This window comes from Aquarana catesbeiana, linkage group LG04 (assembly GCF_042186555.1).
Source record: "Aquarana catesbeiana isolate 2022-GZ linkage group LG04, ASM4218655v1, whole genome shotgun sequence".
NCBI classification, from domain to species: Eukaryota; Metazoa; Chordata; class Amphibia; order Anura; family Ranidae; genus Aquarana; species Aquarana catesbeiana.
In genome coordinates this window covers 396,407,783-396,425,750 of record NC_133327.1, presented here as the reverse complement: position 1 = coordinate 396,425,750, position 17,968 = coordinate 396,407,783, and the positions used below count along the sequence as shown (strand labels likewise).

The 17,968-nt window shown below is 44.3% G+C and overlaps 1 protein-coding gene across 1 annotated transcript in view; it reads left to right on the top strand.

The window, feature by feature from the left end:
* The window catches only part of LOC141141259 (uncharacterized), a 1,017,917-nt gene that overhangs the window by 218,128 nt on the left and 781,821 nt on the right, over window positions 1–17,968 (top strand). Inside the window, exon 8 of the mRNA XM_073628940.1 lies at window positions 3,680–3,736. Within this exon, the coding sequence (XP_073485041.1) occupies window positions 3,680–3,736 (57 nt within the window). The remainder of the gene's footprint in view (window positions 1–3,679; window positions 3,737–17,968) is intronic.

Here is a 17,968-nt window from a genome sequence, read left to right as displayed (position 1 = left end):
GCGTGAACAGTTTCCCAGTGTATAAATCATAGGTTATCTTACTGGAACATTTTCAATGATTTACACGCAAATAGTAATATTGCATTGTACATGTTTATTTACAAAATATAATGTGTAGATCTTTTGGTAAATAGGAATCACATATTTTTGCCCTAAAAGCTAGCTGGTTGACCAAAAGTTTTATGGCCCAGGCTGTAGCTCATGTATGATGCAGGGGCGTACAGTGAGGTCAGTGGCCAGTCTATCACTAGACCTCCTCTGTAACTGTAAACATGTAACCTGTAAAAAATGTTAAAGTGTCACCTATGGACATTTATAAGTACTGAAGTTTGGTGCCATTCCACAAGTGTGCGCAATTTTAAAGTGTGACATGATAGGTATTTAGTCGGCGTAACATCATATTTCACAGTATAAAAAAAAAATCGGGCTAACGTTAGTGTTTTTTTTTTTATTTTTTATGAAACAGTTTTTTTCCAAAAAAAAAATTGCAGTGCAAATACCGTGTGACATAAAAAGTTTCAATGACCACCATTTTATTCCCTAGAGTGTCTGCTAAAACAATATATGTAATGTTTGTAGGTTCTGAGTAATTTTTTAGCAAAAAAAGATGATTTTTACATGTAGAAGAGACGTGTCAGAATTGGTCTGGGTGGCAAGGGGTTAATTACCATAAGTAAGTAATATACAAATCATTATTATATATTGTTTTTAAGATAATTTATAATATTTTCTCAAGCAGGTGGCTTAACGGACAAATTACTGAAGTTTGAAGTTTTAACTTCCAACCAGTAATTTCACAGTAAATAGATGAATGATAAATTATTATGTTATAACATATAAATATATGATTTAGCTTGAATATAACAGTACCTTTTCAACAGAATAAGTTTCTCCCTCTTAACTGTGTGAGAAAAACATGGAGTTGTGGGTAAATCTTATACATATAAACACATAATTTTTCCTTGTAGTTAAGAGGGCTGGGCTGGAAGGGAGCATTTGTCTTTTTAGACACATGCCCTTCTATGACACTGCAGTGAGAGGCGTGCCTCCACTGCAGGATTTGTATTGGACAGCTGGGACCAATAGTACTTTACCATTGGTCCAAGACTCCAAGCTGTTTATTGAGCTCAGTGCCTCTGACAAAAAGTGCTGCAGAGTGTGCCAGCTTGTATTTAAAGTGGCTGCTCTGTATTTAGCTTCTGACAAGAAGCCCCATATCTCTGAAACCATAGGTCGTAGGTGCCCCAAATTTTACCAGTGGTGGGGTAGGACTTAGGCTACATACTCCCCCCCAAAAAAAAATTTGGGGTCTCTGTGACCCCAAGTCACCGAGCTATGACCCTCGAAGCCCCATTTTTTTTTTTTAATGTTCATGGCAAGTGTGGCCCTGCCTCACCTGCCTCCCCTGACTGCATGTCCCTGGTATGATGCCCAGTGTATCCACTCTCTTCCCCATGGTAAACCACATTTTCCTCAAGGTGCTCCCTGAATGCTCTGAGAATAGGTCACTGGAAACAGGCAGTCAGATATGGATGGCTAGAAACCCGATTTTCTGATGTCATTGACTACTACAATTCTAAAAATGTATAAAATGATGCTTTCAATATTTTGTGTTGATTTGTTTGGTTTCCCTCTCACTCCTTTCCCAGTTATATTTAAAGCTGACTTCTCACAGTGACTGTAGGAGAATATATTTGTGTTGTGAGACGTTTGATCCTATACCCACATGTTATTTACTATATAATGTATTCTGTGCAAAAATAATTATAAGATTTAAGATGTGTCATACTATTTGACAAAAGAACACTCTGAAGCACATTTTATTACATTTTACATTAATCATCTCCCATATAATCTTACCTAGCTCATCTTGGTTAAATAAAGGTGCATTCATCAAGGTCAAACTCTTGTCTTCTAATTTTGTTTTGCTTTGGGGTCATTTGCTTTAATATTGTTAAAATTAACAACAATTGAAATAAAGAACAACATTTAAAACATTACGCAATAAATTATCAAAGATATTCTATTGATAATGTTAATGTTGGTTATTCTATTTAATTATATACATTATATGGTTGATTTACTAAAACTGAAGAGTGCAAAATCTGGTGCATAGAGGGCCAAACACCCCCCTGTTTGATTTGCAGCAGAACTCCCGAACAGGAGAAAAGTTCTGCCCCGAACAGTGAGCTCCATTAAAGTCTAAGGGAGCTGAACATGAGAATCGAAAGTGCCCATTTTGAAGGCCTATATGCAAGTAATTGGCCATAAAAGGGGGTCCTGGTACTGCCCTGAGGGACATGTATTAATGCAAAAATGTTTTTTTTAAACAATAGTTTTTTTCAGGAGCAGTGATTTTAATGATGCTTAAAGTTCAACAATAAAAATAAAAAAAATTCTTTAAATATAGTGCCTGGGGGGAGGGGGTCCCCTTAGTCTGCCTGTAAAGTGGCGTGTCTGTAGCATATATAGAACATACTGCAGCATAAGTCAAATCACATTTTAAATTGACTTGCAGTTGCAATCGCTGGCACTCAGCTAGTGAAAAAAAAAAAGCAAAAATAGTGTATGAGTATGGGGTACATAGCTCTACCCATTCACCAAAAAAACACAGAGACAGGTTTTTGACAATTCCTTTATTAAAAAATAAATGTAAATCCATCATCAGTCGCACTGCCCACCGCACCTGAAAAAGAAAAAAAAAACACTGTGCACTCATTGATGGCCGACCACCAAATGCCTCCTCTGCCATTTGACAGTTTCTTATATAGGTAAGGGCTGGGCCACCTGGTGATGTCACCTGCTGGTACCACCCCATCTTGTGATGTCACAGACTGGTGCATGCTGGGTCCGTGATGTCACAAGGGGCAGTTCCTGACTTTCTAGGATGCATGCTCAGGTAAGGGTCTGGTATGGAATTTGAGGGGGTCCCACGCCTTTATTTTTTCTATTTTTTACAGGCAATTTTTTTTTCTTATTTAGCTGTCAGCGGGGAAGCCTATTGACAGCTGATGACTCATCAGTTGTTAAGAACGCCACGGCTGGCTTCCCAGACCTACTCCTTAACAACCAGCTTTTACTGCGCCCTGATTGGGCAAAGTGCATTGCCCGCTGAACACCCTTTAAATTCTGGTGTTCCCCAAATGTGATGAACAGCCAATGTTCGGCCCAAACTCATGCACGGGCTGAACCGTTCATCCCGAACTCATGCTCGGGCCGAACCGTTCGTCCAGCCTTACTGGTGCAGCTGTGCATGGTAGCCAATCAGCTTCTAACTTCAGCTTGTTAAATTAGGTTTTGACAATAAAACTTGGAAGCTGATTGCTTATATGCACAACTGCAACAAATTTTCCACTCTCCTGTTTTAGCAAATTAAGCCCTATGGTTTCCTTTTTAACATTTCTTTTATTTAAGATGAAAATTATTCACCTTCTAAAATTTGCCATATGAATCTGACTAACCCAAACAATGCTTGAACATACGATGTCATCCATTCAGGAGCATATTTTAAAAAGCAGTGAATGTAACTTTCAACAAACTTTCCTTGAAAGTGAATCAATCATTGCATTTTAAACACATGCACCTCAGTGATTCACCTGCAGTAAATGTTTGGTTAATGTCAAATTCACTGCTTTATAAATATTCCCCTTTAAGTGTTCCTCTTTTATATATTTTTCAGTTCTCCAGAAAGAGAGACAAATAAAAGAAGAAAAACCTGAAAAGTCAAAACACAAAGGTACGCATACAAATATAAATTATAATTTTGCAAATGTCAGTATCATATGAAAAGGCTTTTTCCTGTCTGCCCACATGTAAATATCACATAGAGGTGTATCTCACAGGAATAGCTCTAAAGATGGGACTTCCCTTGTTTCATAATGTCAGCTCTACATAAACTAATGCTGAATAAATTAAATTTCCTTGATATGAATTGGGGAATAAAATGTCAGTCTTGAATATCCTCTGAGGATTGCTAAATAATTTAAAGGTATTTTCTTTTTACAAGCAGGCTCTGACCAAAACAATTATTGGATAATTTGCAAAACTACTTGGGTGTAAAGTGACTTTCAGTAGTGGACACTTGCTAAGAAGTAGCTCTTATTTTCATAGAACTAGGAATGCATCTGTGTTTGTTCCTAGTTTGCAGATCCCACTGTCGAATTGACCAATTAGAATATTAAAAGTAGAATGTTTTGGTAACAAGTGTGTTACATACATTAGTGATATCTGTGTTTTTTTTTTATTTGTTGGAATACAAATAAAGCATAATATGCACAGTAAAGACAAAGAAATCAAACATACTACTGAAAAGGCTATAGCCAATTGACAATTGAGTATCAAAAAAGTGAAAATCAAAGATATAGACCAAAGAGGTATCAAGCATTGGGCTGCTCATTGTAACTAGATCTGTGTAAAGATAGGGAGGTTGAGCGATGACAGGAAGACATGGTGTTGTATGTGGGGTATCAGCAGGATTCAGGGAGGAGAACCATAGTCAGATTGATCCCACAAGTCCCAGATCTTGTCAAACCTGTCAACAGCATCCTCTACTATAGCTGTCATGTACTCTATTCTACGTATGTCTGCAATAACTTGTAGAAGTTGGGCTTGGGTTGGGGGGGAGGGAGATAACCAACACAGTGGAATAACTCTCTTAGCAGCTAGTAAGATCGTGGAAGCCAATCTATTTGAAGCTTCTCCTAGACCAGGGAATGGGAGGTCCAGGAGGAGATTCAATGGGTCCAAAGAAAGAGGGAACTCAAAAGTATGTTGGAGCAGGGACTACACCATGAACCAGAAAGGTACAAACTCGCACTGCCAAAAGATATGGTAGTGAGTTCCTCTAGTTTTACCACATCTACAACCAAGAGGGGAGAGAGAAGGGTCAAAACTGTGTAGTACCTCAGGGGTCCTGTACCAGAAAAATAACAGTTTAAATGCTGTCTCTCTCTGCGCCACACACCTGGATATTTTGGAAGTTGAAGTCCATATTTTAGCCCACTGAGGGAGGGAGATTGGTTGATGTATATTTTGAGTACATTTTTGCATGTAAGTGTGGGAGTCTACAGAGAGTGGAGGGGTCGCCTGAAGCAATTGGTAAATAGCAGATATTATCCGCGTTTGGTGGGGGCCCTGAGAACAGATGAGTTCAAAGGTTGTCAGTCTTGGTAGGATAAGGGACGGGGAGAGAGTTGATAAGTAGTAAGTTATTTGGAGGTAGGAATAGAACATATTTTTCGGTATCAGGTGTTTGGATTGAAGATCCGCAAAAGGGCAAAGTTTACGTGTAACCGGGTGGACAAAGTGGCGGAGTTGGAACAGGCCAGCAAGTGCTCAGGGGAGTATTTGGGAGTGAGATAGGCTGTCGGGAATTAAGGTATTAAAGATAACATTAAAGAGAGGGGGGACACGGGGAAGAGAGAGAGAATTTGGTGATACATGTGCGCAATATCCTCAATGAAAACAGCATAGGGCTTAGACATAGACTATGGAGCTTGGGATCCAAAAACAATGCAGGCGACCAAACAAGGGAGCAGGGATGAGTCTGGAAAAAAGAGTCAATCTCAATCTCTGTCCACTTATTCAGCTGCATTAAACTGGACCAGGACACCACCGCACGGAGGAGGGAGGCCAGGTAATATTTGTGAATGTCCGGGGCTCCCAGACCTCTGCGACTTCTGAGAGAGAAAATCACTGAGCGTGCCACTTAATGGGACCTGTCCCTCCAAATAAAATTAAGAAACCATCGTTTGAACAATTTTAATTGGGCTATAGAAATAGGGATTGGCAGGATCTCAAAAGCAATACAGTCATTTTGGCATAACTGACATTTTTAACACATTGATCCTGCCTATCTAGGATATTGGTAGAGGATTCCAGAGTGCCAACATGGCCTTAATGTCCTTAACCATGGGGGATATCATTGGCTGAGTATAAGGATGAGTAGGATGGTGTAATTTGTACACCTAGGTACTTGAGAGAGGAGGTGCACCAATGACAAGGGTATGAGTTTTGAAGTGATAAAAGGTCTGCAGGCGATATGTGTAGTGGCATGGCTTCCGCTTTAGATGCGTTAATTTTGTATCCAGATAGAGAGCTAAACTGGGATAAGAGAGCATGCAAGGAAGGGAGAGAAATATGAGGGTTGGTAAGAGTCAAAAGTACATAATCCGCAAATAGAGATAGCTTATATCCCCTATGTCGCATGGGGACCCCTCAAAAATCAGGATGGGATCTTTTAACCTCTGCCAGGGGCTCTAGGCACAAGATGAAAATAAGTGGGGAAAGGGGGAAGCCCTGTCTAGTGCAATTAGACATTGGGAAGGACTGAGACATAAATGAGGCCATTTGAACCTGCGATGAGGGATTGGAGTAGAGAGTTTTTAAGGCCGAGATAAAGGGACCATGAGAACCGAATTTAGTAAGGGTAGCAAACATGTAGGGCCAATTTAATCTATCAAACGCTTTTTGGGCTTCCAGGCTAAGGATCAGAGCAGGTCTATGAACTCTGTTAAGCATATCAATAAGATCAATAGTATGTCTAGTGTTGTCCCCTGCATGTCTGGTGGGGACAAAACCCACTTGGTCTCTATCGATCAGTTTTGTCAAAAATTGGGCAAGGCAGTTAGCCAAAATTTTAGTGACTAGTTTATAGTCCAAATTTAAAAGTGCAATCAGTCTGTAGCTGTCTGGAAGAGATGGATCCTTATCCGGTATAGGTATAACTGAGATGTAAGAATGTAGAAACTGCTGGTGAGGGAATTCTCCTTGAAGAAGAGAGTTATATAGGGATATGAAATGAGTCGACAGAATTGGGAGGAATGTCTTGTAGTAGGAGTAGGGGAAGCCATCTGGACCAGGGGATTTGTGTGATGGTAGGCTTTTAATAGTGTTAGCTGATTCCTCCCCGGTGATGGGGGTGTTCAATGTGTATAGATCTGTCTTAGTCAGTTTGGGTAGCTTCATGTCTGACATGAACGTCTCAAAAGCCTCCTGGTCAAATGGGGGATGAAGGGTGGGAGTAAGGCAGTTATAGAGTTTATCATAAAACTCACCAAAAACCTGGGTCATAGTCTGTGAGCAGTGAGTAGGAGTACCATCTGGTTGTGTAAAGTGGTCAGGGAAAGAGAGGTAGGGTGCAGAATTGAGTCTGGAGAACAGCATTCCATGTTGATTATTGAAAGATTCGTAAAATTTTTGTTTCGCCCATAGGAGACACTTGTCTATGCCTGACATTTCTAGAGATTTTATTTGGTCTCGCAGCGAGGTTACTGCCTGCAGTTAGAACCACCGTGGGAGAGTAAACCAAAGAACGCTCAGCGGATAAGAGTTTGGTTAGTAAAGAGGATTTGAAAAGGGCTGCATCCTTCCTTCTTCGTGACCTTACAGAGACACATTGCCCCTTGTAGGCCTCCCATAAGGTGGATGGACTGGTCACAGACACTTTGTTAAGCTGGAAGTGTTCAGTTAGCACAAGAGAAAGTGTATCTTTAATTTCAGGGTGTTTTAGCAGAGATTCATTGAGTCTCCAGTGGCATTTCCTGGGTAATGCAGCAGAAAGGCAAAGATCCAGGGTTAAGGGAGCATGACCTGACCAGGTAATGGGGCACAGGTCGGATGACACTGTATGGGGCAGGAGGGGGGCTGTCGTGAAAATAATCCAGTCTGGAGAACATCTTATGGAGGCAGAGTAGAACGAGTTCTGTTTACCAGTGGGATGTTTAATGCGCCATGCGTCAAACACATAATGGCTGATCAATTAATGAAAGGAGGTGGCCAGAGTTTGTGTTGAGGGGGGTGATTTAGTTAGGAAAAAAGATCTCCGGGGAATGGGCGTGACCGGATGCTGAAGTGAGTGAGAGGTCGTTGCGAGCCCAGACCTCACTGCAACTCCCATGCCTGCTCCCAGCTTAGCAACATGGGGAAGGCGATGCTGTGACGCTGGGTAAACTGTACAGCTGATTAGTGTGACGGACCCTGTGTCCGGTCGGCGTTCACTCAGCGCATTCTCCTGCGGCTCTCCCGGGGTAGGCTTCAGTGGCGCACTCCCCAGTGAGAAGGGAGGTAGTGCATACCCGGGATTGAGTGGCCGTCTGTGGCATCCGAGAGACCCAAGGAGAAGCTCGTTCCAGGATGACCAGGAAAAGGGGAGCATAGGAGATGGCCATACAGGATGCAGCCGGCGCTCAAATACAGCGTGAACCCAAAGGAAAGGCAAGTCAAGCTGCTGCAAAGCTGGAGCGATTCGCTCACACACCAAACCAAACACCCAAGAAAGGTGGACAGGCAGGGGGTGTGCAGCACCAGGGCCCCCAGGCCAGACACCCTGGAGGGAGGAAAAGTCAAGGCCCAGCAGCAGTAGTCGCGTCAGTAACATCGGCAGATCCAGCATCACATGCAGTCTTGGAGGGGGGGCATGGATTAAGCAAGGAGTTAGTGGAAGAAATTGGTGTGCCAGTCTCAGTAGCAGAGAAGGAACCATCCTTGCAGGATATCCTCCTAGCAATAAACAACTGTAAGTCATCATTATTTTATCTATTTGACCAGCTCAAATGTATTAGAGATGATCTATTATCTTTAAGACATGATGTTCAAGAAGTATGTGCTCAGACTTATGCTCTTGAGTGGAGACTTAGTCAGGTAGAAGATGATGTAAACCCGATGAGACAAGAGGTAAAGCTAATGAGGGATCAATTAAATATGTGCATGCATAAAATGGACGAAATGGAGAATAGGTTACGTAGGAAGAACGTAAGGGTTCTTGGTTTCCCCAAGAGAAGTGAAGGTAACAACCCCATAGAATTTATGGAAGGTTGGCTTAAGGATACGTTTGGTAAGGACTCTTTATCAAGTTTCTTTGCAACCGAGCGTGCGCACAGAGTAACCTCCAGGGCACCATCTTCAGAGGGTCAGTCAAGGCCCCTTATCGTAAAGCTCCTGCACTTTAAGGGTAAGGTTACCATTCTCCAGAAAGCAAGAGAAATGAAAAACATACAGCATAACGCCGTAAGGATTTCTTTATATCCAGACTTCTCCCCTGAGCTCCAGAAATAAAGAGCAAAGTTTATAGAGTGCAAACGCAGATTGCAACAGCTTAAAATGAATTATGCATTACTTTATTCTGCATGCTTACGTATAACAGCATTTGGGGAATTCAAGTGCTTTAATGCACCTGCAGAAGTAACATCATGGTTGGAAAAGAATGAAGGAAGGTTACAGCGGGGTGAAGGAATATGAGAAGATTAGATACTGGTTGTGACTATTCAATTTAATGTTTCCTTGAAATTTTTTCCTTCTCTTTTTTAAGAAGTCTCTTTCCTCTCCAGCACTTATATTCAGACATATATATGTATATATAGATGTGTGGGAGTGGGGGGTGGGGAGGGGTAGTAAACATTACTATATTGGTCATGTTGTGGATAATTACCCTCTTATTAGGTTTGAGTAGTAACACATAAAAGAGTTATAGCATTTCAGGGGGTTGACACGGTCACTGTAGAAGCCCTTAGTATGGGCCCAAAGTTGGGCAAGGGGGAAATGAGAAATAGGGTGGGGGGTGGAAGGGGGGTAGGGTGGGAGAATTGGGGAGGTTGGGGAGGGGAGAGGGAGGGGGAGGGAGGGATAAGACATGGGGTGTGTACATGATTGTATGGGAGTATGAGGGTGGGGGATATATGGCGTGGTATGATATAAGATGTTTTGAGTTTGCACAGGAGGAAAAATCACTAAGGTTGAACACAGGAATTAAGGTACAAATACTACAGAACTTTAGGCACAAAGGTATTAGGGATAAGATCAAGAATTATCCTGAGAGGAGAAAGGGAACAAGGACAGGAGAATGATAGGTACTAGGGATGGTAGAGGAAAAATCTCAGATCCAGTAAGGCAAGTTAAGATATGTTCATGGAATGTGCGGGGGTTAGGGAGACATCTAAAAGACTGGCAATTTTTTCTGTGCCTGGGACAGGTGGATTAAAAAAACTCTGCCTGCAGGAGACACCCCTTGAGAAAGGCACAATTAGTACCTTAAGGCACAGAAATTACCAGGTGCAGTATCACTCTACCCATACCTCCTCTTCAAGGGGTGTGAGTACATTGATAAATTCTAGATTGGCTTTCTCCTGCAGACAGAGTCAGGCGGATGAGAATGGACGGTATGTTTTTCTTTTTTGTGTAATAGAAAGAAGAGAATGTGTATTAGCCAATGTTTATATCTCTCCTCCATTTAGCACGGAAATTATGTGTGGGGGTGCTGGTTATAGCAGCAGGTGATTTTAATATGACTATTAGGGATGAGCCGAACACCCCCCGGTTCGGTTCGCACCAGAACCTGTGAACGGACCGAAAATTCGCATGAACGTTAGAACCCCATTGAAGTCTATGGGACTGGAACGTTCAAAATCAAAAGTACTAATTTTAAAGGCTAATTTGCATGGTATTGTCCTAAAAAGGGTTTGGGGACCCAGGTCCTACCCCAGGGGACATGTATCAATGCAAAAAAAAAATTTTTTTCGGGAGCAGTGATTTTAATGATGCTGAAAATGAAATAAAGTGAAATATTCCTTTAAATATCGTACCTGGGAGGGTGTCAATAATATGCCTGTAAAGTGGCGCGTGTTTCCCATGCTTAGAACAGTCCCTGCATAAAATGACATTTTTAAAGGAATAAAAGTCATTTAAAACTGCTTACGGCTTTATTGTAATGTCCTGCCCTGGTTATATGGATGAAAATCAGTGAAACAAACGGCATGGGTACTCCCCCCCCAGTCCATTACCAGGTCCTTTGGGTCTTGTATGGTTATTAAGGGGAACCCCGCACCCAAATTAAAAAAAGGAAAGGCGTGGGGCCCCAGGCCCTCTGAACAGCAGTATACAGGCAGTGCAAACAAGACAGGGACTGTAGGTTTGTTGTTAAGTAGAATCTGTTTGTAATTTTGAACTGGTACATTTTTAAAGTGTAGCTCCAGCCGAAAAATCTATTTTTAAGCTTTTTGGAAAACATAGGGAAGGGTTATCACCCCTGTGACATTTGTTTTGCTGTCTGTGCACCTCTTCAGAAGATTTTACCTCACTTTCTGTCCCAATGACAAATGTTTTTTGACAATTTGGGGTTTTTAGTGAAACAAGGATTGGTGATAAAGCATCAGTGGAAAGGAGACACGTTTTTCCCATATTAACTCTTACAGGAGAGAATTTCCCTTCCTAGGGGTAGATTTCATCTCACTTCCTATTGTCTTCTTCCGTTTGCAAGTAGGAGTCATTTGTAAGTTGGATGTTTTAAATTAGGGGCCTGCCCTATATACTCTGCAGAAATGGTGGCCTTAGGTGTTGGTGTTGCCACAACACTGTAAGCCCTCACAGTGCCCTGCTGTGAAATATTTGATCAAGAATTGTAATTACATGCCCCTGTTGAACAGGGGCAGAAAAATTTGGCCTTTGGTGATGGTGGTGGTGCTGGTGCCACAACACTGAAAGTCCTCACAGTTACTCTTGGTGGGCACTGGGACAGGTCCTGCTGTGAAATATTAGCTCAAGAATTGTAATGACATGCACCTGTTGAACAGGGGCAGAAGAATTTGGCCTTTGGTGGTGGTGCTGGTGCCACAACACTGTAAGTCCTCACAGTTACTCTTGGTGGGAGCTGGAACGGGCCCTGCTGTGAAATATTAGATCAAGAATTGTAATTACACCACCAAATTGGGCTTTTGGTAGTGGTGCTGGTGCCACAACACTGTAAGTCCTCACAGTTACTCTTGGTGGGCGCAGAAATGGGCCCTGCTGTGAGATATTAGATGAAGAATTGTAATTACATGTCCCTGTTGAACAGGGGCAGAAAAATTGGGCCTTAGGCACTTGTGCCACAACACTGCAACCACTCACAGATACTCTAGTTGGAGTGCAGGAATGAGCCCTCCTGTAAAATATTGCAGCAAAAATTGTAATTACACGCCCCTGTTAAACAGGGGCTGAAAAATTGGGCCTTAGGCACTGGTGCTGGTGCCACAACACTGAAATCCCTCACAAATACTCTAGTTGAGTGCAGCAACGAATCCTCCTTGCAAAATATTGCATCAAAAATTGTAATTACACGCCCCTATTAAACAGGGGCTGAAAAATTGGGCCTTAGCCACTGGTGGCGGCGCCCAGAACCAAAAATATTCTTACAAGCTATCAGCATGATAATTGAGGAGGAAGAGGATAGTCACTCAGCATAACAGGATAGTCACTCAGCATCAGCATAGGCAGTCTTGAAGGGATCGGACATTTAAAAAAAATTATTTGGTTACATCAGCATCAGGTGCTTGGTAGCTGGTGGTGATCCAAGACTGATTCATTTTTATGAAGGTCAGTCGATCGACAGAGTCGGTGGACAGGAGCACCCTGTGATTAGTTACAAAACCTCCAGCAGCACTGAATGTGCGTTCCGAAAGAACGCTGGATGCAGGACAGGCCAGTAGCTCAATTGCATACTGTGCAAGCTCTGGCCAGTGATCTATCCTCAAGACCCAGTAACCCAGAGGATTTTCGGTGGGAAAGGTGTCCAAGTCAGATCTTGCCCCTAGGTATTGCTGCACGATGTAAAACAGACGCTGGCGATGGTTGCTGCAACCGATCACACCTTGGGGCTGCGGACTAAAAAATTGTCTGAACGCATCAGTCAGATGGCCACCTTCTCCACCGCTCCTTCTTTGACTGACCGAAGCCTCAGTAACACGTTGTCCAGGAACAGGAGTTCGTAACCTCCCAGTCTCTGGGAACGTGTTTCACAGACCTTTCTGCAAGGCCTCCCGAAGATGTTTCATCCTCTGCTCCCTCTGCGACGGCAAGATAAGGTCCGCAACCTTACCCTTGTAACGTGGATCAAGGAGGGTTGCCAGCCAGTATCGATCCCTCTCCTGGATACCAAGAATACAAGGATCCTTCTGCAGGCTTTGCAGGATCAGGGAGGCCATGCAGCGTAGGTTTGCTGAGGCATTTGATCCGGAGTCCTCTGGGTCACTAAGGACGACATGATCCACAGCCACCTCCTCCCAGCCATGTACAAGTCCATGGGTTTCTTGGGACTGTAAATGATCCCTTAAAGACTGCTGCTGATGCTGAGTGCCAGGCTCCACCTCCATGCTGACACAATCCTCCTCCTCCTCCTCCTCTTCCTGTGTGATCAGCGGGCACGCAGGAACACTGTCTGGATAAAGGGGGCCTTGAGAGCTAAGGAAGTCCTCCTCTTCCTGCCTCTGTTCTGCCTCAAGTGCCCTGTCCATTATTCCACGCAGCGTGTGCTCCAACAGGTGGACAAGGGGGACAGTGTCACTGATGCATGCACTGTCACTGCTCACCATCCTTGTGGCCTCCTCAAATGGTGACAGGACAGTGCATGCATCCCTGATCATGGCCCACTGGCGTGGGGAAAAAAAACAAGCTCCTCTGACCCTGTCCTGGTGCCATAGTCGCACAGGTACTCGTTAATGGCAATCTGCTGTGTGTGCAGCCGCTGCAGCATGGCCAACGTTGCGTTCCACCTGGTGGGCATGTCACAGATTAGGCCGGTCTTGGGCAGGTTAAATTCCTTTTGGAGGTCAGCCAGCCAAGCACTGACATTATATGACCTGCAGAAATGCACACAGACTTTCCTGACCTGCCTCAGGACATTCTGTAAGCCCGGGTACCTGCCCAAGAATGGCTGCACCACCAAGTTAAGGACGTGAGCCAAACAGGGCACATGGGTCAGTTGTCCCTGTCGGAGGGTGGAGAGGAGGTTGGTGCCATTGTCGCAAACCACCATACCTGCCTTAAGCTGGCGTGACATCAACCACCTCTGAACCTGCCCCTTCAGAGTTGACAGAATCTCTGCCCCAGTGTGGCTCCTGTCCCCCAAGCACACCAACTCAAGCACCGCATGGCATCTTTTGGCCTGCGTGCTTGCGTAGCCCCTTGAATGCTTACGGAGCACCGCTGGTTCCAAAGTCAAATCAGCACAGGAAGAGGCCATGGAGGAAGAAGAAGAGGAGGGGGTGGAGGAGAGAGGGTGGCAGAATCACCACTAGTAGAATTTTGGAGGCGTGATGGCAGAACAACCTCCAACACTACTGCACCCTGTCCTGCATCCTTCCCAGCTGCCAGAAGAGTCACCCAGTGCGCGGTGAAAGATAGGTAACGTCCCTGTCCATGCCTGCTGGACCATAAGTCAGCGGTAATATGCACCTTTCCACTGACCGCCTTGTCCAGCGAGGCCAAGACATTGCCTTCCACATGCCGGTAGAGAGCCGGAATCGCCTTCCGTTCGAAAAAGTGGCATTTGGGAACCTGCCACTGAGGAACTGCACATTCCACAAACTCACAGAAGGGGGCAGAGACTGCCAACTGAAAAGGCAGCAGTTGAAGTGCAGGCAATTTAGCCAAGCTAGTATTCAACCGCTGCGCATGTGGATGGCTGGGAGTGAACTTCTTTCGGCAGTACAGCAGCTGGGGCAGGGAAATTTGCCTGGTACAATCTGACGTTGGTGTACTGATAGCAGATTGCCCCCAAGTACTTGGCTGTGACACACCTAATTCTACACCTTCATTCCTCTCAGTGCAGGTCTTAGAGAGGACTGAAGGTATAGTGGGGTTGGAGATCCCAGCTGATGAGGAGCAAGGAGAGGTCCTCTTTGTTCTTTGGTGTGGGTCTTTTAGGTATGCTTGCTAACGAACTGCATGGCAGGTCAACATATGTCTGGTCAAGCATGTGGTGCCCAAGTGGGAGATGTCTTGGCCACGAGAGAAACGCTTGAGACATATGTTGCAAATAGCAGCGGTGGGATCTGATGCACTGATCTCAAAAAAGGCCCACACCAAAGAACTTTTGGAATAACGCACAGAGACAGCAGCGCCCTGCACATGCGGAGTTCTGCGGTGTGATGCAGTCGGTGTGCTGCCCTTAAGCTGGCCCCTGGAGGGCATCCTGCCTCGTTGGTGATGTGGCTCCTCCTCCTCTCTCCTATCAGGCACCCACGTGGAGTCAGTGACCATCCCCTCCTCATCACTGGAGCAAAGCTGGCAGTATGCTGCAGCTGGGGGAACATGACTGCCAGATTGCTGTACTTCTTGGGCACCCCCTCTCTCTGGGCTCACGTTACTGCCTTCCTCTAGCTGAGTACCATCATCGAAGCCTTCAAAACACTGGGCATCCTCCTGGAGCATGTACCCAACATTGTGGTCAAACAGTTCGGGGGACTCCTCAGGAGGACATGGTGGGGTTAGGGAAGGAGTGACTGCTGCCATTGAGCCGAGGGAAGAGGCTGCGTTGGCAGCTGCTTTGCCAGACAAAGTACCCTGAGCCTGGGTGAGAGAGGATGAGGAGGATGAGGACGACTTGGTCATCCACTCTACCAAGTCTTCCTCATGTTGCTGCTCAACATGGCCAGCTGCCGAAAAAAAGGACAAGCGTGTCCCACGGCCACGTGCTGATGAGGATGCACCGTCTCCATGACCAGCACTGTAGCCTCTAGACACAGAGCCTGCCTACCCTCTTTTATTGGCTTGTGACTGTCTGCCTCTCCTTGTTGGCCTTCCAGACATACTAATGGCCTGCAGTGAGATGTAGCTCCACAAAGCTGGGATGTATATATATACTGATACTGCAGCTAGCATAATCAACTGCCTGCCTGTAGTATTATTAGTATGAGAACACCAGCAATTGTCTTCAGGTAGCCTGCCTGTGGTATTAATAGGATCAGAAGAACACCACTAATTTTCTTCAGGTAGCTTTAGGTGCACACTGTACAGAGGACACAGTGCACTAACTGTAAATACTGTAGCTGCCTGCCTGTGGTATTAATAGGAGCAAAACAACAGCAATTGTCTCCAGGTAGCTTTAGGTGCACACTGTGCAGAGGACGCACTACACTAACTGTAAATATTGTAGCTGCCTGCCTGTGGTATTAATAGGATCAGAAGAACACTACTAATTTTCTTCAGGTAGCTTTAGGTGCACACTGTGCAGAGGACACAGTGCGCTAACTGTAAATACTGTAGCTGCCTACCTGTGGTATTAATAGGAGCAGAATAACAGCAATTGTCTCCAGGTAGCTTTAGGTGCACACTGTGCAGAGGACGCACTACACTAACTGTATATACTGTAGCTGCCTGCCTGTGGTATTAATAGGATCAGAAGAACACCACTAATTTTCTTCAGGTAGCTTTAGGTGCACACTGTGCAGAGGACACAGTGCGCTAACTGTAAATACTGTAGCTGCCTACCTGTAGTATTAATAGGAGCAGAATAACAGCAATTGTCTCCAGGTAGCTTCAGGTGCACACTGTGCAGAGGACGCACTACACTAACTGTAAATACTGTAGCTGCCTGCATTTGGTATTAATAGGATCAGAAGAACACCACTCATTTTCTTTAGGTAGCTTTAGGTGCACACTGTGCAGAGGACACAGTGCACTAACTGTAAATACTGTAGCTGCCTGCCTGTGGTATTAATAGGAGCAGAACAACAGCAATTGTCTCCAGGTAGCTTTAGGTGCACACTGTGCAGAGGACGCACTACACTAACTGTAAATACTGTAGCTGCCTGCCTGTGGTATTAACAGGATCAGAAGAACACCACTAATTTTCTTCAGGTAGCTTTAGGTGCACACTGTGCGGAGGACGCACTACACTAACTTGTAAATACTACAGCTGCCTGTGTACTGTACTAATGGGATCAGAAGAACATCACTAATTTTCATCAGGTAGCTTTAGGTGCACACTGTGCAGAGTACGCACTAAACTAACTTGTAAATACTGCAGTTGCCTGCGGTACTGTACTAATAGGATCAGAAGAACACCACTAATTTTCTTCAGGTAGCTTTAGGTGCACACTGTGCAGAAGACGCACTACACTAAGTTGTAAATACTGTAGCTGCCTGCGGTACTGTACTAATAGGATCAGAAGAACACTAATTTTCTTCAGGTAGCTTTAGGTGCACACTGTGAAGAGGACACACTACACTAACTGTAAATACTGTAGCTAATAGGACTAATAGGATCAGAAGAACACCAGCAATTTTCTTCAGGTAGCTGTAAATACTGTAAAAACACCTGCCTGCCTGTCAGTAGTAGGAAGAGAATAACAGGAATGGATCTAGCTAAACTGAATACCGTTTATATATATATATATATATATATATATATATATATATATATATATATATATATATACACATACATACAACACCTAGGATGTATATATATATATACACAATATGCTGTAAGTGCAGCTAACTGACTCGCCTGCCTACTCTATCTAACTTAAATCGAATGACACTGTCTCTCTGTCTATCTATCTCTCTCTCAATGCCAGAACACACTACACAGGGCCGCCGTGCAGGCGGCCTTATATAGTGTGGGGCGTGTACTAAACTCCCTGAGGTCATAGTGCATGCTTGGCCAATCATCAGCCAGCATTGCACTGCAATGCCACAGTGAATTTTGGGCCTGTGACGCGCCACTTGAATTTGGCGCGAACGGCCCATAACGTTCATAATTCAGCGAACGGCCGAACACACAATGTTCGAGTCGAACATGGGTTTGACTCGAACACAAAGCTCATTCCTAATGACTATGAATAATAGCATAGATAGGTTTCCACCGAGGGTTGCTCTCAGTGGGGTACCTAGTGGCCCGCTCCTTCAATATTGCGAGGAGGTAGGGTTAGTAGATTTCTGGAGGAAGTGGCATCCGGGAGTGAAACCGTATTCGTGCCACTCTAGGACACATACCACTTTTCCAGAATTGACCTCGTGCTGTGCAATGAGGAAGCCCTAAATTCACTAGAAGAGGTAGTTTATGAGCCAAGGAGGATTTCAGACCACTCACCAGTAGCCTTTTCAATAAAAACAGGGCCGAGCTATAGTAGAGGAGACTGGAAAGTAAATCCCTTTTGGCTCAAAATAATTGAAGATGCTGGGGTTATTGCAGCCAGCTTAGAAGAATTTATAA